The sequence below is a fragment of the Porites lutea genome, chromosome 14, assembly GCF_958299795.1.
Source record: "Porites lutea chromosome 14, jaPorLute2.1, whole genome shotgun sequence".
Lineage (NCBI taxonomy): Eukaryota > Metazoa > Cnidaria > Anthozoa > Scleractinia > Poritidae > Porites > Porites lutea.
This window is the reverse complement of record NC_133214.1, coordinates 18,989,563-19,015,458: the sequence shown is the minus strand read 5'-3', so window position 1 is coordinate 19,015,458 and position 25,896 is coordinate 18,989,563. Positions and strand designations below refer to the sequence as shown.

Genomic DNA, 25,896 nt, shown 5'->3' with positions numbered 1-25,896 from the left:
CCCTCCAAGATTCCATTAATGAAGTTGTTATTCGAAAGTTGAATCCGTTGATAGTTGTAGAATCCAGAATCATTTCTTCGTTGCTGCATGCGTAACGCGTAACGAGCAGGCAAGGTAGCTATGAAATTGCTACGTGCTCAGTTTTCCTGAATTTGATGTAAATGTCATTGACGCTATTTTGTCCATTTGTCCAGTCAAAGATATCTCAATCTGATAGAATACAAAGAAGCTGTCGTAAAAAATTTATTGCTCGTTATGCATGCAGGAATGCAGACTTAAATAAATATTCAAACCAGAGATATATTAAAATTCGGGTTTGGCACAGAGGCTTAGGGGAAATAAAACAAAAGAAATCTTTTCGAGGCTCACCAATGAATAATTCTCTTGTTTTGTTATATCCCATACGCCACAGTGCCAAACCTGAATTTTGATATATCGAAATTGGTTTATTTGACACTAGTTGCGGCACTGACAAACGGATTCAACTATCCAATTCAAAATTCATTAATGTAACATTGGGGGTACGTTTGGCCTGCAATCTTGGCAATAGTCTTTGGGACAGTAATGCAGTATTCATAATTTCCTTTAATTTCTGTGTGCCCTTGTTAAACAGTGCATCACTTTCGAGAATTGCTTGCAGTTTTCCATGCCCACCTTATACATAGTTAAATCTCTGGAAGCCTTCTGAATACAAACTTCCAACGTTGTTTGAGGGGTGAAGTGAGGGATTGGGCATGTGTGAATTAAAAAAAGTCCCACAAATACAAATTTGTCCCAAGATTTTTTTCTTCAGGATCGTCGTTTGACTGTAAATCTCAAACCGTCCGCCCGTATCGTTAGTTGTGGGATACAGGTTTCTCTATAGGACCTCAAGGAAACGCACTAGTGTGCTATTTATAAGGACGAAAAAGGGAAACGATGCTTTTGGTTTTAGCTCAGTTGTCGAGCTCCTGGCGGCAGTGCGGGGAGGTCGTGGATAGAGTTTACATACCCGGCCAGTGCCACTAAAAAATTCTGAAGGTCTTGAAGTTCCTGTTGAAAGAAGCTGATGCTTTTTTCTTTACAAAAGCTAGACCTCAGCTTATCTTTTATGACCCTGTAAAATGGCGTTTCTAAAAATATTGTTTTCGATTAGCCCTATAGCCCTAGGTACTTTGACATTTTAATTATGTGGCGTTTATTTTTCGATTTCTTAACGTAACTTTAAATCTGGAGAGCTGTGGTTTACCCTCCACTCTAACCGCTAGCCGGCGTTGATTCACAGAAAATCTAACTACAAATTCTCAACAGCAGGAGAGTTTATGACGGTAATGTTTCTACCTTGCGTGGTATGTTTGTTGTATAACATATGTGTTATTCGTTAGGCGAGTGGAAAACGGACCTGTAGTACCTTTATTTATGTGCGAACAACTTTCGAAAATCATTTTCTGCGCAACTCATTTGACTATTTTCTTTTTTTTTTGTTTGAGGCTCCAACAAAACATAGAAACTTAAAGTAGGAATTCCTTCCGTTTGCCCTACTGTAGGACAAATGTAAGAAAATTTTCACTTCGTTTTCAAGGGCACAAAATATTTAATAGCGATGGTCAGGAAATATCGACCATCGAGTGGCAAGAGTTGAAAAATCGATTTGCTTCATTTTTTGTCCATAAATAGTTTTTTGGTAGATAAGTAATCTGATGTAAGTTGTCCTCGCAAAAACCCTTTTATTTTCGAGAAACGTAAGAATATTAGTTTTCGTGGTCGGAGTATTAAAATGGCTGTCTTTTCAACCCGAAATTTGCTAACATCAACTCTCCTCGCGTTCGCAAATAAAAGCGCAAGGAGGAATTTGGACACTTTCCATCAATCAAACAACTCTTCTTTTATGCCGAGAGCGGCTCAGTTATACCAACTATATAGACAATAGACTGAAATATTTATAATTGCGTTCGTGCACGCAGCCAGGATTCACTGAATGAAGGAGACACGTATTTGGAATAATTTGGCCACTCAAGTGGCGTTTATTACAAACCGATTACAAGTGCTTAAGTGTCACGTTAACCGAGAATCATCGCTTAGTGTAACATGACAGTTATTTGATTCAGTGAATTAAGTTGGGGCGAAAATTAGCCACAAGCCACATTCTGTGGCGAGCCCCAACCAAAGCCGCGGGCACGCACGCAAGACAAGATCCCAACACGAAAAGGCAAAAAAGGAGAACACCAGGCCGATTTCTGACATGTTCCTGGAGACCTTACGAGTTAAAATAAGAGGTACCTGAACAACTGCTCTGTTTGAAATGGGAGAATTGCCGCCCCAGCCCAAGTCTGACAGGCGAGCTTCGAAGCCCCCAAGCTAGTTATAATAATATGTCAAAGTTGGAATGTAACAGAAAAAACCGGAAATAAACATGTCATGGCTGCCCCAGCCCCTGACTGTAAGGCGGGCTTACGTGCAGTAAGACACAACCAGCCCATGTCTGAGCTGTGTCAGAGTCACTAAGACAAACTAAAAATTAAAATAAAATAAAAAATAAAAAATAAATAAATAAAAAATAGGCAAAATCTAGAAATATGCGTTGCCCCAGCCCATGACTGAAAGGCGAGCTTAATCCTTAGATACTCCTGTAGGTTGACGAATGTATAGTTTAAATGCGTCGGATTTCCAACGGCCAAGGTGACGAATTTGAGCATCCGATAAGCCTTTTTCAGCTGCTAGAGAGGCGGCGCCGATCCGGAAAGAGTGAGATTTGTATTTAGTTGAATCAAGGCCACAAAAATTCAAGGCTTGTTGCAGCTGCTGCGTAAACTGGCTAGTTTTAACTGGAGATCCGTCAGCAAAGCAAAACAAGGGACCCGGGGTTGCACCCCTTGTAGAGAAATAGCGTTGTAAATAAGCCACTGGGCAAAGCGTAGATCCCTCAGCGCGTTCCAAAAACACTGAAAAGGGGCGCCTGGTGTTGTTGTGTTTAAAGTCTTTTATGACAATGGTCGCCGAGGTCACGACATTGTTCGAAAATTGAAAATGGAGGTCTTGCACGTGTACTAGGGATTTCAAATTCGCGCCCTTGACCGTGAGTTCACCCACACGAAAAAAGCCGTAGAAGGCTACTAAAAACATGGTTTGATATAACAATCTTTGAAATGCCGATGAATTGGTGTGATTTAAGGCGAGCACTAAGTGCTGCAACACGCTGCGTGTGATGGGAAGCCGAACATCCGGTGAGGAGTGAAGCTTACTGTGAGCCGTTAAAAGCTTCTGCACTAAAAAATTTTTGGTGGGATCCGGGAAATTACCAAGTTTGTGGACGTAACTTAACGCGGAGACGTATGTCGAGATTGTGGAGGATGCAAACTTCTTCGCTGAAAGATAAGATATAAACAACGCTAAATTGTTGACGGAGACTGGAAGCAACGAGCGGCGAGAATCGCAAAATTCAGAGGAAAACTCGACATATGTCTTCCACGCTCGTTCGTAAGTCCTACGCGATCCCTTCGTAATGGCTGAGTGCAGAAGCTCGGTCAAGTGATGTGCCAGTTGTTGGGTAGTAGGCCCCCCGGAACCGGCGTCGGTTGTGGGTCTGCGGAAGGTGCTAGTAATCTGAATTTCTCTACCTGTAGGCGAGATAAAGCATCGCTTTCGCGGTTAATGCAACCAGCGATATGCTTAGCATGAAACAAAATATTGTATTTGAGTGTGGAAAGAACAAAGTGCCTGAGTAGAACCATGATTGAACGGTCCTTAGAAGTTTGCTTATTGATTATTTCAACCACTGCTTGGTTATCCGAAAAGAAAACAATACATTTGTTGCGCATAAGCGGTCCCCAAATTTCGATTGCCAGGACAATAGGAAAGAACTCTAAGATAGTGATGTTAAATGTTTTCCAAACGGTAGGCCATTCCCCGAAAAACCAGTGCTTTCCAAATATCGCGGCATAACCAAGGGAACCCGCCGCGTCCGTAAATAATTTGAGGGTTTTGGAAGTGTACCAGCGTGAGCCGAGGAAAAAGGATTTGCCGTTATACGATCGCAAAAAATTGAGCCAAACTTGTAGATCATATTTACTTTCCCTTGTTAATCTAACGTGATGGGTAGGTTTCCGGACGCCTCTTGTCAAGTCAATTAAACGGCGGAGAAAAGCGCGTCCGGGCACCACAACACAGCAGGCAAAATTGAGAAGCCCTATTAATGACTGCAGCTCTTTTAAAGTAACGCTTTTACGCGAACAAAAGTAGCTCAACTGGGATAGGCATTTGTCAAGTTTTTCCTCAGGAAGGCGAGCCTCCATCAATTCGGTATCTAAAGTGATGCCTGCAAATTGTAAAGCTCTGTCAGGCCCCATAGTCTTTTCGTTGGCGATCGGAATGCCTATACGTTGGCAAACAGTAAGAAAATTATTGAGGTCTCCTTGACATTTTTCGTTAGAGGGCGCAATAAATAAAAAGTCGTCTAAAATGTGTATGACCGCCGACGCGTTTAGTTTGTTCATAGCGATCCATTCTAACGCAGTGCTGAAGGTTTCAAATATATTACACGACGAGGAGCACCCCATGGGAAGGCATTTGTCAAAATAGAACTTTCCCTGCCATTCCATGCCGAGCAACGGAAAATCGTGGGGGGATACGGGAATAATTCGGAAAGCTGATTTAATGTCTGTTTTCGCCAGAAAACAGCCCTTCCCTAACGATTTAATAAGACGAATGGCATCATCAATGGTTGCATATCTCACGGTGGCTAGCTCTTTAGGGATACCATCATTAACCGATGACCCAGCCGGGTAGGAGAGATGGTGAATTAACCTGAATTCGCCCGGAGACTTTTTGGGAATAATGCCCAGGGGGGATACCCTAAAGGGGTCGAAAGGTGGTACGTCGAATGGACCTACAATTCTGCCTGCTGTGAGCTCCTTAGACAACTTCTCAGTCACGCTAGTCGGATTGTCCTTGGCACTTTTAAGATTTTGGGATCGCATTGCAATTAAAGAACCTAAATATCGTATGGAAAAACCGTGAACAAAGCCTTGTATAAGATAGTCGGAAATGGGGTTATTATAACCCCTAAGGTAAAACGCGAGTTGGACGGGCTTTACCGGGGTTGGCCCGCGGCTCAACAGAAGCTCGTCCCTGACTGTCACTCCCGGAGGGCAGGTTTGGTGCTGGACGGTTGTTTGTGTTCGATCTGTTAGCGGTACATTGGGACGCTGGGTGGACAGATCCGCATTTGAAGCAGGAGTGTTTGAAATTGCATCCCCTGCAGAATTGACCGGCATGAAACCGCCAACACACTCCCTTGGGAAAAGACTGAAAGGGACGCTGGTTGGGCCGACGGGTTCGAAAATCATTGTTAGAGTTTGGCCGAGAGGTGGTAAGGGAGCTATGTAAGGCCTGATGCCACAATTCCCAAGCTACGTTGTCCCAAGGGTATCTGTCCGGTTTTGATTGACGAAGAAAGCGGAATTGTTCGTCATAATAACGCCAATTACCTTGCTTTGCTGCGATGTCCCGAACCACCTCACAATACTTCATTAGGGAGCTTATCGCACTAGGAGTCTTAATTGTATAAACAGCTACGAATACATTAAACGCGGTCAGCCATTGGTCGATAGTTAAGCTACGCCGCTTTGTTTTAACGTGCTCAAGGCAAAGACTAGGGTGATCGTGATCATCCGTGACAGATATACGATACTTTGACTCGTCCGGGGACACCGTGAGGAGTGACCCAAAATCTACATATTCGTTCGCCCAAATCTTTGCCTTGACACGATCTGAGACCCGAGATTCGAGGTCGAAAGTGACGCTCGAAAACGTTTCTTCTGGTTTCTCAGTCGGAAAGGTTAGCCTACCAGCAGCCACGGTGTTCGTCAATGCCTCGATTTCCTTTGATGTGGCGTCCTCAACCACGGTGGGCTGGGGCGTGGGCTGGGTGTTCGTTCTTGAATTCCTTTCCGCGGGAGCAAGGTTTGTTTGGACGATGCCGACTGACTGCAACGCGCCCGAGATAGCTTGGGAAATTATTGCCCCAAGCTCGGAGGGGCTTAATTTCGAGGAGGACTCCGGTGGCTGTGCTGAGCTCTCCGGCAGGGCCGTGGAATTAGGGCGACTTTCTGCCCGGTGTTGTTTTGGTGCGACTGCAGGGGCTGGTCTTTTTGCTGCCTGGCGCTTTGATGCTCGTTTAGGAGGCATTCTTATGAAAAATGTACACTATATTACTCCAACAAAAATTAAAAATCTTGTGATACCCTCAAACTTAGTGGGTGTGTTCCTTGGTTTTTGGCGGGCTTTCATTGAGCCCATGGCGATTGTAAATTGAAACGGAAACGCGTCTAAGTGACGAAAAAGACATCCGAGACATTCCACAATGGCGTACGAGAGTTGGGCTAAACACGCTCCAACGAGGCTCCAAGTAAAAAACGGAAGCCAAAGAATGTCAAGTGCAAATCAAGAGCAGGCAACATAATGACAAAAAATAATCCGAGACATTGTAAAAAGGACATTTGTCCTATAATGGCTTTAGTGAGTTGGGCACACTAATGTAGTAAACAATAGCCGCCAGGAGAGTAACACACCAAAATAGCCATAAATGTCAAGTACAAAACATGCCACAAGAATGCATTTAAAATGCCTGATGACATATGATATAGCCTGCAAAGTTGTAAATGTACATGTGACACAGCATCTCATAAATGTATTATAACATCGCCATTTAAATATCGAACTGGCCACTACAGGGCACAGCATTGACTAAACTATGGACGCACCCACTAACTTTAAGGCCTGCAAAACCGCCCCTCGAATGCTGCGCATAAATTTATAGTTACCTAAATTGTTAAGATGGACTCCATCGGGTAAGAAGAGTTCGCTTTTGGATTTCCAGAAACCTCTATGCCGCCAGTAATAACAAAAAGGCAACGGCTCTAGGACAACCTTAAGATATTGGTGAAGCTTGCCTACCTTACAATTATACTCGACCGAGTTCGGTGTATGCCTACGGAGAACTTGCCCCACGACAACAAATTGAACAGAGTCAATCTCGTACAGTTCCCGAACTAAACTTTCCAGTTCTGAACCCACTGTCTGCGGCGAGAGCTCCACCAAATCGTTGGAGCCGAGCTCCAAAATAATCACATCTGGGACCAGTTGGCGCACCACATTAAAGTCGAATTTACGAAATTTTGCTATCGTGCGGCCGCCAACTCCATGAAAATAAATATCTGCCATACCCCTAAGGCTGCTAAAAGCCTGCATGTGCCTCTTTTTCTGCACAAACGCCTTAAGACGATGAACAAAGGAGTGCCCTATTATTAATACGCGCTGTTTAGCCATTAGGTTAAAGAAAATATTTGGAAAATTAGCGGGCGCTAAGGAAAAACAAACAGAGTCCTCAGCTAGGGCACCCCAACACGAAAAAGGAAAAAAAAAATAATAAAATAAAATGAAAAGCTACCTGAATACAAAAAACCAACAGGGGTGGGGGAAAAATTGCACTTGCCTGATTGTTTGTTGGCTTGTTCCTTCGGAGAAAGAAATAAGTTCACTATTGAAAAGCTAAACAGCTCACGATCGGCGTTGGCAGAAAAAGGGGCGAGCGATAGCGAAGCTCACGAATTTATAGCCCGCTCTGTGTGTGGTGCCTAGCCAACTATCGTTATCTTGACTATCCACCTCTGCAGCTTGCACTTAAAGATAAGATAATGCCCGCCTCATCATAAAACCCATTATCGCGCCGAGTCAATAATGGGTCATATTTCACTAGAAGATACTTTCAAAGCAATATCAAGACTCGCTGAACTGACATAATTCAAAAACGAAGAACATTTTTCTACGGTGACAAAAACTTTAATTTAGTAGTTGTTTTCTGCGGCATTATTTTTCCTGTGGTATAGCTCCAAATTTTCCCAGTCCTCGATTATTTAAACATTTAGACATTCATCTAAAACATACCTGAGAATTGGCTTGGGTTCCTGAAGGCAGCCTCCAAACGAAAGCATCGAAGTCCGGTAAATATAGTGAAGTGGACCAAAATAACATATTTAACGGCACCAAGTTTCCTCGATCGTGAAGTAACAAGAAGAAATATCTTCCTGTTCCCCCATCCTTAGCGAAGTACGATTGTTAAAGTCCTTATTTTTCGATAAAAAGTGAGTACCAGAATACTAGTACGTTTGATTTTTTCTTCTTCAAAACTGCCTGTCGGCATCGAAAATGTTCCTATTTTAAGAATTGCGTTGCGTTACTACCTTGATTCCGTGACTGTCATTTTGACGGCTGTATGTTGTGTCACGTGCAGTCATGGAACAGATTGTCACGCAGAGTCGCCGGCTGGTTGAGTTCAGTATTTCAAAGTGGCTAAAATTGACCCAGTTTCACCTTTTTACCCCACTCTTTGGTTGAAAAAAAGCAACTTTGCATTGGGAAAACCCACAAGAAGCAGAAAAAAAGGCTGTAAATATCTACTTTTGTGCGTTTCAAAATTGGAAGTGTTTACAAAATTACCGCTGGCCTACAATAAAAATTATTGAAATTCGATGGTGTCTTACAGAGATTTCCTTTAATAACACAAGCCAATTCCCAGGTATGTTTTAAATCAATGTCTAAATGTGTGATTTAAATAGCATGAAGAGAATTTGGAGTTATACCACTGTTAAATGTTGCTGTCGAAAATGAGTAACGAACTTAAGTTTTTGTCATCCTGAAAACCGATCCCTCATTTTTTAATTATTTCTGTACGACGAGCTTCGCTATTGCCCTGAAAGTCTCTTTTAGTGGAAGAAGGAGAATTTTTCTGTTCATTGAAAGTGTCCAAATTTCAGTTGATTTTAGCGAATTTCGGGTTAAAGATTAGGGCAGTCTGAGACTTCGACATCGAAAACCGATATTCTAATTTTCCTCACAAATAAAAGGTTTTTGGCAGGAACAAACTACATTAGGTTTCTTATCTACCTAACAGCTATCTATGAACAAAAAATGAAAGAAATTGATTTTTCAACTCTTGCCACGAAATTAAGATTTTGGTCGATTTTTCCTGACCGTCGCTCTTAATTCCCTTAGCCCTGAAATTCAGAATGCCTCTGGTGCTGCTTTGTTTAACTCTAAACTTACGTCTCTTTTTTCTTGGTATAAGCACGCTTTAGCTCTCCTAATGCTTGTGTGTAGTTTTTCGCTTCTTTCGCTTTTTTTCTCGTTTATTCTTGCATAATTTTTTCTTACTTTTCTTTCTCGTTTTTGCACTTACACGTTCAGCCGTTTGTATTTTTATCGTATTTAATGATCATTTTCTGTGTTCCAAACAAATTGTGAACTTAGATTTAAATTTCCGATGTCAGTATTGTAATTAGTAATTAGATGACATAATTTTAAAAGGTGGTCCTATACAAAAGGTTTATTGGCTTCCTTGGGCTCCCTTGCCTCATCTTTTTTGTAGAATTTAAAATGTATATTTTGTGTTTTTTGGCAAAATGATAATAAAACAATAAAATAAATCCCTTGCTTGAATCTGTCAGGTAATGGTAAATACGCTCACTTGTATGTTAGTGCGGGTTTGAGAAACGTTGCCAGCCAGGTCAGATTGTCTTTTAAGGTTTCATTTCAGCATATTTCACCCAACTTTTAAGTATTTCTTACGTACGTAACGCATATATTAACTCGCGCACACCTTTTTTACAGAAGTCTTTATTAACACTATTCGCGAGAAAGCCCCTGAGACATTATCACAAACAGATGACATCAACGCAATAACACTACTATTTGGTGCTCCTTGCTTTACATTCTACAAATGAGTCTGTAAATTATTGTACGTAATTCACTCTATTTCTTTATCTAGTTCGGCGTCGACATCGTCCTCTGTATCAACATCATCAAGTGTTTCGACACCAACCACAACAAGTGTGTCAACATCGTCCTCTGTGTCCAGTTCATCAAGTGTATCAACATCAAGCTCGGTGTCGACATCATCAAGTGTGTCCACTTCGAGCTCGGTGTCCTCATCGTCAAGTGTGTCGACTTCTTCTTCTGTGTCCACATCATCAAGTACATCGACCTCAAGCTCTGTGTCCACATCCTCGTCAGTATCAACATCATCAAGTGTGTCAACACCAACTACCACAAGTGTCTCAACTTCCACGTCTTCGTCGACGTCTTCAAGTGTGTCAACTTCAAGTTCTGTGTCCACATCATCCTCCATATCAACTTCATCGAGTGTTTCTACATCATCAAGTGTTTCAACATCAAGTTCTGTCTCCACATCTTCCTCAGTATCAACATCATCGAGTGTCTCGACACCAACCACCACAAGTATCTCAACTTCGTCGTCTGTTTCGACGTCGTCGAGTGTGTCGACTTCAAGTTCTGTGTCCACATCGTCCTCGATATCAACGTCATCAAGTGTTTCAACACCAACCACAACTAGCACTTCGACATCGTCGTCTGTTTCGACATCATCAAGTGTGTCCACTTCGAGCTCGGTGTCCTCATCGTCAAGTGTGTCGACTTCTTCTTCTGTGTCCACATCATCAAGTACATCGACCTCAAGCTCTGTGTCCACATCCTCGTCAGTATCAACATCATCAAGTGTGTCAACACCAACTACCACAAGTGTCTCAACTTCCACGTCTTCGTCGACGTCTTCAAGTGTGTCAACTTCAAGTTCTGTGTCCACATCATCCTCCATATCAACTTCATCGAGTGTTTCTACATCATCAAGTGTTTCAACATCAAGTTCTGTCTCCACATCTTCCTCAGTATCAACATCATCGAGCGTCTCGACACCAACCACCACAAGTATCTCAACTTCGTCGTCTGTTTCGACGTCGTCGAGTGTGTCGACTTCAAGTTCTGTGTCCACATCGTCCTCGATATCAACGTCATCAAGTGTTTCAACACCAACCACAACTAGCACTTCGACATCGTCGTCTGTTTCGACATCATCAAGTGTGTCCACTTCGAGCTCGGTGTCCTCATCGTCAAGTGTGTCGACTTCTTCTTCTGTGTCCACATCATCAAGTACATCGACCTCAAGCTCTGTGTCCACATCCTTGTCAGTATCAACATCATCAAGTGTGTCAACACCAACTACCACAAGTGTCTCAACTTCCACGTCTTCGTCGACGTCTTCAAGTGTGTCAACTTCAAGTTCTGTGTCCACATCATCCTCCATATCAACTTCATCGAGTGTTTCTACATCATCAAGTGTTTCAACATCAAGTTCTGTCTCCACATCTTCCTCAGTATCAACATCATCGAGTGTCTCGACACCAACCACCACAAGTATCTCAACTTCGTCGTCTGTTTCGACGTCGTCGAGTGTGTCGACTTCAAGTTCTGTGTCCACATCGTCCTCGATATCAACGTCATCAAGTGTTTCAACACCAAGCACAACTAGCACTTCGACATCGTCGTCTGTTTCGACATCATCAAGTGTGTCCACTTCGAGCTCGGTGTCCTCATCGTCAAGTGTGTCGACTTCTTCTTCTGTGTCCACATCATCAAGTACATCGACCTCAAGCTCTGTGTCCACATCGTTGTCAGTATCAACATCATCAAGTGTGTCAACACCAACTACCACAAGTGTCTCAACTTCCACGTCTTCGTCGACGTCTTCAAGTGTGTCAACTTCAAGTTCTGTGTCAACATCATCCTCCATATCAACTTCATCGAGTGGTTCTACATCATCAAGTGTTTCAACATCAAGTTCTGTCTCCACATCTTCCTCACTATCAACATCATCGAGTGTCTCGACACCAACCACCACAAGTATCTCAACTTCGTCGTCTGTTTTGACGTCCTCGAGTGTGTCGACTTCAAGTTCTGTGTCCACATCGTCCTCGATATCAACGTCATCAAGTGTTTCAACACCAAGCACAACTAGCACTTCGACATCGTCGTCTGTTTCGACATCATCAAGTGTGTCCACTTCGAGCTCGGTGTCCTCATCGTCAAGTGTGTCGACTTCTTCTTCTGTGTCCACATCATCAAGTACATCGACCTCAAGCTCTGTGTCCACATCCTCGTCAGTATCAACATCATCAAGTGTGTCAACACCAACTACCACAAGTGTCTCAACTTCCACGTCTTCGTCGACGTCTTCAAGTGTGTCAACTTCAAGTTCTGTGTCAACATCATCCTCCATATCAACTTCATCGAGTGTTTCTACATCATCAAGTGTTTCAACATCAAGTTCTGTCTCCACATCTTCCTCAGTATCAACATCATCGAGTGTCTCGACACCAACCACCACAAGTAGCTCAACTTCGTCGTCTGTTTCGACGTCCTCGAGTGTGTCGACTTCAAGTTCTGTGTCCACATCGTCCTCGATATCAACGTCATCAAGTGTTTCAACACCAACCACAACTAGCACTTCGACATCGTCGTCTGTTTCGACATCATCAAGTGTGTCCACTTCGAGCTCGGTGTCCTCATCGTCAAGTGTGTCGACTTCTTCTTCTGTGTCCACATCATCAAGTACATCGACCTCAAGCTCTGTGTCCACATCCTCGTCAGTATCAACATCATCAAGTGTGTCAACACCAACTACCACAAGTGTCTCAACTTCCACGTCTTCGTCGACGTCTTCAAGTGTGTCAACTTCAAGTTCAGTGTCCACATCATCCTCCATATCAACTTCATCGAGTGTTTCTACATCATCAAGTGTTTCAACATCAAGTTCTGTCTCCACATCTTCCTCAGTATCAACATCATCGAGTGTCTCGACACCAACCACCACAAGTATCTCAACTTCGTCGTCTGTTTCGACGTCGTCGAGTGTGTCGACTTCAAGTTCTGTGTCCACATCGTCCTCGATATCAACGTCATCAAGTGTTTCAACACCAACAACAACTAGCACTTCGACATCGTCGTCTGTTTCGACATCATCAAGTGTGTCCACTTCGAGCTCGGTGTCCTCATCGTCAAGTGTGTCGACTTCTTCTTTTGTGTCCACTTTATCAAGTACATCGACCTCAAGCTCTGTGTCCACATCTTCGTCAGTATCAACATCATCAAGTGTGTCAACACCAACTACCACAAGTGTTTCAACTTCCACGTCTTTGTCGACGTCTTCAAGTGTGTCAACTTCAAGTTCTGTGTCAACCTCATCCTCCATATCAACATCATCAAGTGTTTCAACATTAAGCTCTGTCTCCACATTGTCATCTGTGTCGACAACGAGTATTTTTACAAGGTAGGAATTATAATGTTCTCTAAGCTCCTGCCTCGTTTATTGAGTTGAAAGACAAAAGGATTCATTAGGACCACAACAACACATAAACTTCAGGCAGTGACAGAAATCTGAAACGCAACGATCGTGTCCACTAGGTAATCAACAAGATATTTTAAAATGTCAAGTGTGTCGACCTTGAGGCCGGTGTCAACACCAACAACATCATTATCAATTGCACCTCCAATTAGGTAGTAGCCCTTATACTTTTTGGTTCTAATATCCACTAGTTTCTCAACACACCACTACAGACCGGATTTTTATTAAGTGACTTTCTTGTAATATCTTTTAAACTAGAGATTTATGTCATTATCGGAAATCAGTTTAAAGTTACTATTTTTGTTCCAGAAATACCTTATTTCAATAACTGTTTGATGATAAATCACAATTGAAGCTATGAAATTACTGCATTAAACCTTTCCATTATTACGACTTCCCGACCACTTTTTCAATTTTTATGATACTTACAGTTAATAATTTTCTTTGCTAACTCGAAACACTGTTTTTGTCACTAGCTCGGAATCGTTCCCACCTCAGACGGAAACAGAATTGTCAACAGTGTTCACATCACGGTCAACATCCTTATCGACTATTATATCAATTTCTTTCCCAACTACCAGGTGAGATAATGCGTAGCTACTTTCCTTGCAACGGTTTATTTAATTGTAATTGTTAACTCTCGCAAAGTGAACTTTGTTGTGCGCGCGGGGCGCTGATGGCGTGCGGATCATAGCGGCCTGCATACTCGGATGGCCCATTTACATTTGTATATGCATGTATCCGATCATCATTTGAAGGTTCTTCTGCAGGTTGCTTTAAAGGAGCCTGAGCAAAGTTGGGGTTTGTTACAATAAAGTCATGATAAAATTACAGTCAAGCCAGGTCAAACGTACCCTCCAAGATTCCATTAATGAAGTTGTTATTCGAAAGTTGAATCCGTTGATAGTTGTAGAATCCAGAATCATTTCTTCGTTGCTGCATGCGTAACGCGTAACGAGCAGGCAAGGTAGCTATGAAATTGCTACGTGCTCAGTTTTCCTGAATTTGATGTAAATGTCATTGACGCTATTTTGTCCATTTGTCCAGTCAAAGATATCTCAATCTGATAGAATACAAAGAAGCTGTCGTAAAAAATTTATTGCTCGTTATGCATGCAGGAATGCAGACTTAAATAAATATTCAAACCAGAGATATATTAAAATTCGGGTTTGGCACAGAGGCTTAGGGGAAATAAAACAAAAGAAATCTTTTCGAGGCTCACCAATGAATAATTCTCTTGTTTTGTTATATCCCATACGCCACAGTGCCAAACCTGAATTTTGATATATCGAAATTGGTTTATTTGACACTAGTTGCGGCACTGACAAACGGATTCAACTATCCAATTCAAAATTCATTAATGTAACATTGGGGGTACGTTTGGCCTGCAATCTTGGCAATAGTCTTTGGGACAGTAATGCAGTATTCATAATTTCCTTTAATTTCTGTGTGCCCTTGTTAAACAGTGCATCACTTTCGAGAATTGCTTGCAGTTTTCCATGCCCACCTTATACATAGTTAAATCTCTGGAAGCCTTCTGAATACAAACTTCCAACGTTGTTTGAGGGGTGAAGTGAGGGATTGGGCATGTGTGAATTAAAAAAAGTCCCACAAATACAAATTTGTCCCAAGATTTTTTTCTTCAGGATCGTCGTTTGACTGTAAATCTCAAACCGTCCGCCCGTATCGTTAGTTGTGGGATACAGGTTTCTCTATAGGACCTCAAGGAAACGCACTAGTGTGCTATTTATAAGGACGAAAAAGGGAAACGATGCTTTTGGTTTTAGCTCAGTTGTCGAGCTCCTGGCGGCAGTGCGGGGAGGTCGTGGATAGAGTTTACATACCCGGCCAGTGCCACTAAAAAATTCTGAAGGTCTTGAAGTTCCTGTTGAAAGAAGCTGATGCTTTTTTCTTTACAAAAGCTAGACCTCAGCTTAGCTTTTATGACCCTGTAAAATGGCGTTTCTAAAAATATTGTTTTCGATTAGCCCTATAGCCCTAGGTACTTTGACATTTTAATTATGTGGCGTTTATTTTTCGATTTCTTAACGTAACTTTAAATCTGGAGAGCTGTGGTTTACCCTCCACTCTAACCGCTAGCCGGCGTTGATTCACAGAAAATCTAACTACAAATTCTCAACAGCAGGAGAGTTTATGACGGTAATGTTTCTACCTTGCGTGGTATGTTTGTTGTATAACATATGTGTTATTCGTTAGGCGAGTGGAAAACGGACCTGTAGTACCTTTATTTATGTGCGAACAACTTTCGAAAATCATTTTCTGCGCAACTCATTTGACTATTTTCTTTTTTTTTTGTTTGAGGCTCCAACAAAACATAGAAACTTAAAGTAGGAATTCCTTCCGTTTGCCCTACTGTAGGACAAATGTAAGAAAATTTTCACTTCGTTTTCAAGGGCACAAAATATTTAATAGCGATGGTCAGGAAATATCGACCATCGAGTGGCAAGAGTTGAAAAATCGATTTGCTTCATTTTTTGTCCATAAATAGTTTTTTGGTAGATAAGTAATCTGATGTAAGTTGTCCTCGCAAAAACCCTTTTATTTTCGAGAAACGTAAGAATATTAGTTTTCGTGGTCGGAGTCTTAAAATGGCTGTCTTTTCAACCCGAAATTTGCTAACATCAACTCTCCTCGCGTTCGCAAATAAAAGCGCAAGGAGGAATTTGGACACTTCCCATCAATCGAACAACTCTTCTTATTTCACTAGAAGATACTTTCAAAGCAATATCAAGACTCGTTGAACTGACATAATTCAAAAACGAAGAACATTTTTCTACGGTGACAAAAACCTTAATTTAGTAGTTGTTTTCTGCGGCATTATTTTTCCTGTGGTATAGCTCCAAATTTTCCCAGTCCTCGATTATTCAAACATTTAGACATTCATCTAAAACATACCTGAGAATTGGCTTGGGTTCCTGAAGGCAGCCTCCAAACGAAAGCATCGAAGTCCGGTAAATATAGTGAAGTGGACCAAAATAACATATTTAACGGCACCAAGTTTCCTCGATCGTGAAGTAACAAGAAGAAATATCTTCCTGTTCCCCCATCCTTAGCGAAGTACGATTGTTAAAGTCCTTATTTTTCGATAAAAAGTGAGTACCAGAATACTAGTACGTTTGATTTTTTCTTCTTCAAAACTGCCTGTCGGCATCGAAAATGTTCCTATTTTAAGAATTGCGTTGCGTTACTACCTTGATTCCGTGACTGTCATTTTGACGGCTGTATGTTGTGTCACGTGCAGTCATGGAACAGATTGTCACGCAGAGTCGCCGGCTGGTTGAGTTCAGTATTTCAAAGTGGCTAAAATTGACCCAGTTTCACCTTTTTACCCCACTCTTTGGTTGAAAAAAAGCAACTTTGCATTGGGAAAACCCACAAGAAGCAGAAAAAAAGGCTGTAAATATCTACTTTTGTGCGTTTCAAAATTGGAAGTGTTTACAAAATTACCGCCGGCCTACAATGAAAATTCCTGAAGTTCGATGGTGTCTTACAGAGATTTCCTTTAATAACACAAGCCAATTCCCAGGTATGTTTTAAATCAATGTCTAAATGTGTGATTTAAATAGCATGAAGAGAATTTGGAGTTATACCATTGTTAAATGTTGCTGTCGAAAATGAGTAAGGAACTTAAGTTTTTGTCATCCTGAAAACCGATCCCTCATTTTTTCATTATTTCTGTACGACGAACTTCGCTATTGCCCTGAAAGTATCTTTTAGTGGAAGAAGGAGAATTTTTCTGTTCATTGAAAGTGTCCAAATTTCTCCATGCGGCTTTTTTTGCGAGCGCGAGGAAAGTTGATTTTAGCGAATTTCGGGTTAAAGATTAGGGCAGTCTGAGACTTCGACATCGAAAACCGATATTCTAATTTTTCTCACAAATAAAAGGTTTTTGGCAGGGACAAACTACATTAGGTTTCTTATCTACCTAACAGCTATCTATGAACAAAAAATGAAAGAAATTGATTTTTAAACTCTTGCCACGAAATTAAGATTTTGGTCGATTTTTCCTGACCGTCGCTCTTAATTCCCTTAGCCCTGAAATTCAAAATGCCTCTGGTGCTGCTTTGTTTAACTCTAAACTTAAGTCTCTCTTTTCTTGGTATAAGCACGCTTTAGCTCTCCTAATGCTTGTGTGTAGTTTTTCGCTTCTTTCGCTTTTTTTCTCGTTTATTCTTGCATAATTTTTTCTTGCTTTTCTTTCTCGTTTTTGCACTTACACGTTCAGCCGTTTGTATTTTTATCCTATTTAATGATCATTTTCTATGTTCCAAACAAATTGTGAACTTAGAGTTAAATTTCCGATGTCAGTATTGTAATTAGTAATTGGATGACATAATTTTAAAAGGTGGTCCTATACAAAAGGTTTATTGGCTTCCTTGGGCTCCCTTTCCTCATCTTTTTTGTAGAATTGAAAATTTAAGAATTTGTTCATGCTTAGCGTGCGTATATCGAGTTATGGATGCACGCGGGAAGTTTGGAGAGCACGAAAGATGCGTAAGAGTTGCACGAGGCAATAGCCGAGTGCAACTCTAGCTTCTTGAGTTCTCTCCAAACTTCTCAAGTGCGTCCATAACTCGATATACGCACAGCTAAAAGCATGAGCAAATTCTTTTATAACACAGCTCACAATAATGCTTGCTTTTTGATTAACTGCAAAATTCTCGTAACGCGCGACACAATAACAAACGGTTCTATTAGCTGATCACGAACACGCCACAATCGTCTAGTTTGAATGAAAATATTCTTTCTGTAAAAGTGAGAAAGAAAATTTGCTTCTTTATTCGTTAACGATCAATGGAAACTAAGCAGAAACAAAGGTAAAAGAGTCTTAAAGTTCACCTAAAGTTAAAACTAACCTGTTCATAAGAAGTCGTGGAGTATGGTTTGGATTTGCTGAAAAGATGTTTACGTTTTGCTCGGCGAAATCCAGAAAACATGTTAGCGAAGACGACTGTCATCCTTCTTTAAACTTATTTTCATTTACGAACATTGGCTGGTCATTACGGCTTCTTGAGAAGACCTGGCAGCAGTTGTTTTTGTGAGTAATAAATTTATGTCTTCTTGTGTAATTTGTGTTGTTATTGCGACAGAAATTTTCCTGCTTCAGTCGGATTGTCCAGAGATAACAAAGTGCACAACAAATTTAAAAACAACAATAAAAACGGAAATTTTGCCTTTAAGTGTTGTTGATGACCAGTTGGTGTCTGTTCTGTTCCCAGTGAATGTCTTTCGGCCAAAATTTGCTGCCGCTGGTCTTCGACAAATTTGCGAACAGCGCGCAACTTGCGAGTTTTTTTTTAATTCGGCTTTATTTTTGCTGCTTGTTGGATCAGGACCTAAAAGGTCAATGCCGATAGAAAAATTGGGCAGTTCTTCGCTGGTTTCTTCCATATTTTAAAGAGAAGGAAAAGTGCACTACAGCTTGAAAGACGACAACCTTGCAGCCTGGTAAAAAAAAATGCTCACGTCATCTTATTTACGCACGCCCGTGCGTAAATAAAGATTTTGTTCATAGCGGCTCAATAGGACTTATATAGGGCAAGCACGCGCGCTATGTTATAAGTATATTTTGTGTTTTTTGGCAAAATGATAATAAAACAATAAAATAAATCCCCTTGCTTAAATCTGTCAGGTAATGGTAAATACGCTCACTTGTATGTTAGTGCGGTTTTCAGAAACGTTGCCAGCTAGGTCAGATTCTCTTTTAAGGTTTCATTTCAGCATATTTCACCCAACTTTTAAGTATTTCTTACGTACGTAACGCATATATTAACTCTGGCACACCTTTTCTACAGAGGTCTTTATTAACACTATTCGCGAGAAAGCCCCTGAGACATTATCACAAACAGATGACATCAAAGCAATAACATTACTATTTGGTGCTCCTTGCTTTACATTCTACAATTGAGTCTGTAAATTATTGTACGTAATTAACTTTATTTCTTTATCTAGTTCGGCGTCGACATCGTCCTCGGTATCAACATCATCAAGTGTTTCGACACCAACCACAACAAGTGTGTCAACATCGTCCTCTGTGTCCAGTTCATCAAGTGTATCAACATCAAGCTCGGTGTCGACATCATCAAGTGTGTCAACTTCAAGCTCGGTGTCGACATCGTCAAGTGTCTCAACTTCTTCTTCTGTGTCCACATCATCAAGTACATCCACCTCAAGCTCTGTGTCCACATCCTCGTCACTATCAACATCATCAAGTTTGTCAACACCAACTACCACAAGTGTCTCAACTTCCACGTCTTCGTCGACGTCTTCAAGTGTGTCAACTTCAAGTTCTGTGTCAACATCATCCTCCATATCAACTTCATCGAGTATTTCTACATCATCAAGTGTTTCAACATCAAGTTCTGTCTCCACATCTTCCTCAGTATCAACATCATCGAGTGTCTCGACACCAACCACCACAAGTATCTCAACTTCGTCGTCTGTTTCGACGTCCTCGAGTGTGTCGACTTCAAGTTCTGTGTCCACATCGTCCTCGATATCAACGTCATCAAGTGTTTCAACACCAACCACAACTAGCACTTCGACATCATCGTCTGTTTCGACATCATCAAGTGTGTCCACTTCGAGCTCTGTGTCCTCATCGTCAAGTGTGTCGACTTCTTCTTCTGTGTCCACATCATCAAGTACATCGACCTCAAGCTCTGTGTCCACATCCTCGTCAGTATCAACATCATCAAGTGTGTCAACACCAACTACCACAAGTGTCTCAACTTCCACGTCTTCGTCGACGTCTTCAAGTGTGTCAACTTCAAGTTCTGTGTCAACATCATCCTCCATATCAACTTCATCGAGTGTTTCTACATCATCAAGTGTTTCAACATCAAGTTCTGTCTCCACATCTTCCTCCGTATCAACATCATCGAGTGTCTCGACACCAACCACCACAAGTATCTCAACTTCGTCGTCTGTTTCGACGTCGTCGAGTGTGTCGACTTCAAGTTCTGTGTCCACATCGTCCTCGATATCAACGTCATCAAGTGTTTCAACACCAACCACAACTAGCACTTCGACATCGTCGTCTGTTTCGACATCATCAAGTGTGTCCACTTCGAGCTCGGTGTCCTCATCGTCAAGTGTGTCGACTTCTTCTTCTGTGTCCACATCATCAAGTACATCGACCTCAAGCTCTGTGTCCACATCCTCGTCAGTATCAACATCATCAAGTGTGTCAACACCAACTACCACAAGTGTCTCAACTTCCACGTCTTCGTCGACGTCTTCAAGTGTGTCAACTTCAAGTTCTGTGTCAACATCATCCTCCATATCAACTTCATCGAGTGTTTCTACATCATCAAGTGTTTCAACATCAAGTTCTGTCTCCACATCTTCCTCAGTATCAACATCATCGAGTGTCTCGACACCAACCACCACAAGTATCTCAACTTCGCCGTCTGTTTCGACGTCCTCGAGTGTTTCGACTTCAAGTTCTGTGTCCACATCGTCCTCGATATCAACGTCATCAAGTGTTTCAACACCAACCACAACTAGCACTTCGACATCGTCGTCTGTTTCGACATCATCAAGTGTGTCCACTTCGAGCTCGGTGTCCTCATCGTCAAGTGTGTCGACTTCTTCTTCTGTGTCCACATCATCAAGTACATCGACCTCAAGCTCTGTGTCCACATCCTCGTCAGTATCAACATCATCAAGTGTGTCAACACCAACTACCACAAGTGTCTCAACTTCCACGTCTTCGTCGACGTCTTCAAGTGTGTCAACTTCAAGTTCTGTGTCCACATCATCCTCCATATCAACTTCATCGAGTGTTTCTACATCATCAAGTGTTTCAACATCAAGTTCTGTCTCCACATCTTCCTCAGTATCAACATCATCGAGTGTCTCGACACCAACCACCACAAGTATCTCAACTTCGTCGTCTGTTTCGACGTCCTCGAGTGTGTCGACTTCAAGTTCTGTGTCCACATCGTCCTCGATATCAACGTCATCAAGTGTTTCGACACCAACCACAACTAGCACTTCGACATCGTCGTCTGTTTCGACATCATCAAGTGTGTCCACTTCGAGCTCGGTGTCCTCATCGTCAAGTGTGTCGACTTCTTCTTCTGTGTCCACATCATCAAGTACATCGACCTCAAGCTCTGTGTCCACATCCTCGTCAGTATCAACATCATCAAGTGTGTCAACACCAACTACCACAAGTGTCTCAACTTCCACGTCTTCGTCGACGTCTTCAAGTGTGTCAACTTCAAGTTCTGTGTCAACATCATCCTCCATATCAACTTCATCGAGTGTTTCTACATCATCAAGTGTTTCAACTTCAAGTTCTGTCTCCACATCTTCCTCAGTATCAACATCATCGAGTGTCTCGACACCAACCACCACAAGTATCTCAACTTCGTCGTCTGTTTCGACGTCGTCGAGTGTGTCGACTTCAAGTTCTGTGTCCACATCGTCCTCGATATCAACGTCATCAAGTGTTTCAACACCAACCACAACTAGCACTTCGACATCGTCGTCTGTTTCGACATCATCAAGTGTGTCCACTTCGAGCTCGGTGTCCTCATCGTCAAGTGTGTCGACTTCTTCTTCTGTGTCCACATCATCAAGTACATCGACCTCAAGCTCTGTGTCCACATCCTCGTCAGTATCAACATCATCAAGTGTGTCAACACCAACTACCACAAGTGTCTCAACTTCCACGTCTTCGTCGACGTCTTCAAGTGTGTCAACTTCAAGTTCTGTGTCAACATCATCCTCCATATCAACTTCATCGAGTGTTTCTACATCATCAAGTGTTTCAACATCAAGTTCTGTCTCCACATCTTCCTCACTATCAACATCATCGAGTGTCTCGACACCAACAACCACAAGTAGCTCAACTTCGTCGTCTGTTTCGACGTCGTCGATTGTGTCGACTTCAAGTTCTGTGTCCACATCGTCCTCGATTTCAACGTCATCAAGTGTTTCAACACCAACCACAACTAGCACTTCGACATCGTCGTCTGTTTCGACATCATCAAGTGTGTCCACTTCGAGCTCGGTGTCCTCATCGTCAAGTGTGTCGACTTCTCCTTCTGTGTCCACATCATCAAGTACATCGACCTCAAGCTCTGTGTCCACATCCTCGTCAGTATCAACATCATCAAGTGTGTCAACACCAACTACCACAAGTGTCTCAACTTCCACGTCTTCGTCGACGTCTTCAAGTGTGTCAACTTCAAGTTCTGTGTCAACATCATCCTCCATATCAACTTCATCGAGTGTTTCTACATCATCAAGTGTTTCAACATCAAGTTCTGTCTCCACATCTTCCTCAGTATCAACATCATCGAGTGTCTCGACACCAACCACCACAAGTATCTCAACTTCGTCGTCTGTTTCGACGTCGTCGAGTGTGTCGACTTCAAGTTCTGTGTCCACATCGTCCTCGATATCAACGTCATCAAGTGTTTCAACACCAACCACAACTAGCACTTCGAAATCGTCGTCTGTTTCGACATCATCAAGTGTGTCCACTTCGAGCTCTGTGTCCTCATCGTCAAGTGTGTCGACTTCTTCTTCTGTGTCCACATCATCAAGTACATCGACCTCAAGCTCTGTGTCCACATCTTCGTCAGTATCAACATCATCAAGTGTGTCAACACCAACTACCACAAGTGTCTCAACTTCCACGTCTTCGTCGACGTCTTCAAGTGTGTCAACTTCAAGTTCTGTGTCAACATCATCCTCCATATCAACTTCATCGAGTGTTTCTACATCATCAAGTGTTTCAACATCAAGTTCTGTCTCCACATCTTCGTCAGTATCAACATCATCGAGTGTCTCGACACCAACCACCACAAGTATCTCAACTTCGTCGTCTGTTTCGACGTCGTCGAGTGTGTCGACTTCAAGTTCTGTGTCCACATCGTCCTCGATATCAACGTCATCAAGTGTTTCAACACCAACCACAACTAGCACTTCGACATCGTCGTCTGTTTCGACATCATCAAGTGTGTCCACTTCGAGCTCGGTGTCCTCATCGTCAAGTGTGTCGACTTCTTCTTCTGTGTCCACATCATCAAGTACATCGACCTCAAGCTCTGTGTCCACATCCTCGTCAGTATCAACATCATCAAGTGTGTCAACACCAACTACCACAAGTGTCTCAACTTCCACGTCTTCGTTGACGTCTTCAAGTGTGTCAACTTCAAGTTCTGTGTCAACATCATCCTCCATATCAACTTCATCGAGTGTTTCTACATCATCAAGTGTTTCAACATCAAGTTCTGTCTCCACATCTTCCTCACTATCAACATCATCCAGTGTCTCGACACCAACCACCACAAGTAGCTCAGCTTCGTCGTCTGTTTCGACGTCCTCGAGTGTGTCGACTTCAAGTTCTGTGTCCACATCGTCCTCGATATCAACGTCATCAAGTGTTTCAACACCAACCACAACTAGCACTTCGTCATCGTCGTCTGTTTCGACATCATCAAGTGTGTCCACTTCGAGCTCTGTGTCCTCATCGTCAAGTGTGTCGACTTCTTCTTCTGTGTCCACATCATCAAGTACATCGACCTCAAGCTCTGTGTCCACATCCTCGTCAGTATCAACATCATCAAGTGTGTCAACACCAACTACCACAAGTGTCTCAACTTTCACGTCTTCGTCGACGTCTTCAAGTGTGTCAACTTCAAGTTCTGTGTCAACATCATCCTCCATATCAACTTCATCGAGTGTTTCTACATCATCAAGTGTTTCAACATCAAGTTCTGTCTCCACATCTTCGTCAGTATCAACATCATCGAGTGTCTCGACACCAACCACCACAAGTATCTCAACTTCGTCGTCTGTTTCGACGTCGTCGAGTGTGTCGACTTCAAGTTCTGTGTCCACATCGTCCTCGATATCAACGTCATCAAGTGTTTCAACACCAACCACAACTAGCACTTCGACATCGTCGTCTGTTTCGACATCATCAAGTGTGTCCACTTCGAGCTCGGTGTCCTCATCGTCAAGTGTGTCGACTTCTTCTTCTGTGTCCACATCATCAAGTACATCGACCTCAAGCTCTGTGTCCACATCCTCGTCAGTATCAACATCATCAAGTGTGTCAACACCAACTACCACAAGTGTCTCAACTTCCACGTCTTCGTCGACGTCTTCAAGTGTGTCAACTTCAAGTTCTGTGTCAACATCATCCTCCATATCAACTTCATCGAGTGTTTCTACATCATCAAGTGTTTCAACTTCAAGTTCTGTCTCCACATCTTCCTCACTATCAACATCATCGAGTGTCTCGACACCAACCACCACAAGTATCTCAACTTCGTCGTCTGTTTCGACGTCCTCGAGTGTGTCGACTTCAAGTTCTGTGTCCACATCGTCCTCGATATCAACGTCATCAAGTGTTTCAACACCAACCACAACTAGCACTTCGACATCGTCGTCTGTTTCGGCATCATCAAGTGTGTCCACTTCGAGCTCGGTGTCCTCATCGTCAAGTGTGTCGACTTCTTCTTCTGTGTCCACATCATCAAGTACATCGACCTCAAGCTCTGTGTCCACATCCTCGTCAGTATCAACATCATCAAGTGTGTCAACACCAACTACCACAAGTGTCTCAACTTCCACGTCTTCGTCGACGTCTTCAAGTGTGTCAACTTCAAGTTCTGTGTCAACCTCATCCTCCATATCAACATCATCAAGTGTTTCAACATTAAGCTCTGTCTCCACATTGTCATCTGTGTCGACAACGAGTATTTTTACAAGGTAGGAATTATAATGTTCTCTAAGCTTCTGCCTCGTTTATTGAGTTGAAAGACAAAAGGAGGCATTAGGACCACAACAACACATAAACTTCTGACAGTGACAGAAATCTCAAACGCAACGATCGTGTCCACTAGGTAATCAACAAGATATTTTAAAATGTCAAGGGTGTCGACCTTGAGGCCGGTGTTAACACCAACAACAACATCATCAATTGCACCTCCAATTAGGTAGTGGCCCTTATACTTTTTGGTTCTAATATCCACTAGTTTGTCAACACACCACTACAGATCGGATTTTTATTAAGTGACTTTCTTGTAATATCTTTTAAACTAGAGATTTATGTCATTATCGGAAATCAGTTTAAAATTACTATTTTTGTTCCAGAAATACCTTATTTCAATAACTGTTTGATGATAAATCACAATTGAAGCTATGAAATTACTGCATTAAACCTTTCCATTATTACGACTTCCCGACCACTTTTTCGATTTTTATGATACTTACAGTTAATAATTTTCTTTGCTAACTAGAAACGCTGTTTTTGTCACTAGCTCGGAATCGTTCCCACCTCAGACGGAAACAGAATTGTCAACAGTGTTCACATCACGGTCAACATCCTTATCGACTATTATATCAATTTCTTTCCCCACTACCAGGTGAGATAATGCGTAGCTACTTTACTTTGCAACGGTGTATTTAATTGTAATTGTTAACTCTCGCAAAGTGAACTTTTTTGTGCGCGCGGAGCGCTGATCGCGTGCGGATCATAGCGGCCTGCATACTCGGATGGCCCATTTACATTTGTATATGCATGTATCCGATCATCATTTGAAGGTTCTTCTGCAGGTTGCTTTAAAGGAGCCTGAGCAAAGTTGGGGTTTGTTACAATAAAGTCATGATAAAATTAC

At 42.1% G+C, this 25,896-nt stretch overlaps 1 protein-coding gene across 1 annotated transcript; it reads left to right on the top strand.

Moving 5' to 3' along the window:
• The first annotated feature begins 6,340 nt into the window (after window positions 1–6,340).
• On the top strand, window positions 6,341–25,416 carry LOC140924016 (uncharacterized). Its single transcript, XM_073374021.1, has 7 exons — window positions 6,341–6,385; window positions 19,205–19,464; window positions 21,734–21,806; window positions 22,626–22,771; window positions 23,192–23,784; window positions 24,616–24,810; window positions 25,322–25,416. Exons 1-7 carry the CDS (start codon window positions 6,341–6,343, stop codon window positions 25,414–25,416), a joined length of 1,407 nt encoding a protein of 468 aa, XP_073230122.1.
• The last annotated feature ends 480 nt before the right edge of the window (window positions 25,417–25,896 follow it).

Bases quoted from the DNA above. Each gene is read 5' to 3' on its own strand.
- LOC140924016 (XM_073374021.1), top strand. From the start codon at position 6,341: ATGGCGTACGAGAGTTGGGCTAAACACGCTCCAACGAGGCTCCAA. The intron at 6,386-19,204 runs GTAAAAAACGGA...TTCTTTATCTAG, and splicing joins ACGCTCCAACGAGGCTCCAA to TTCGGCGTCGACATCGTCCT. The intron at 21,807-22,625 runs GTGTCGACTTCT...TCGACGTCGTCG, and splicing joins CGGTGTCCTCATCGTCAAGT to AGTGTGTCGACTTCAAGTTC.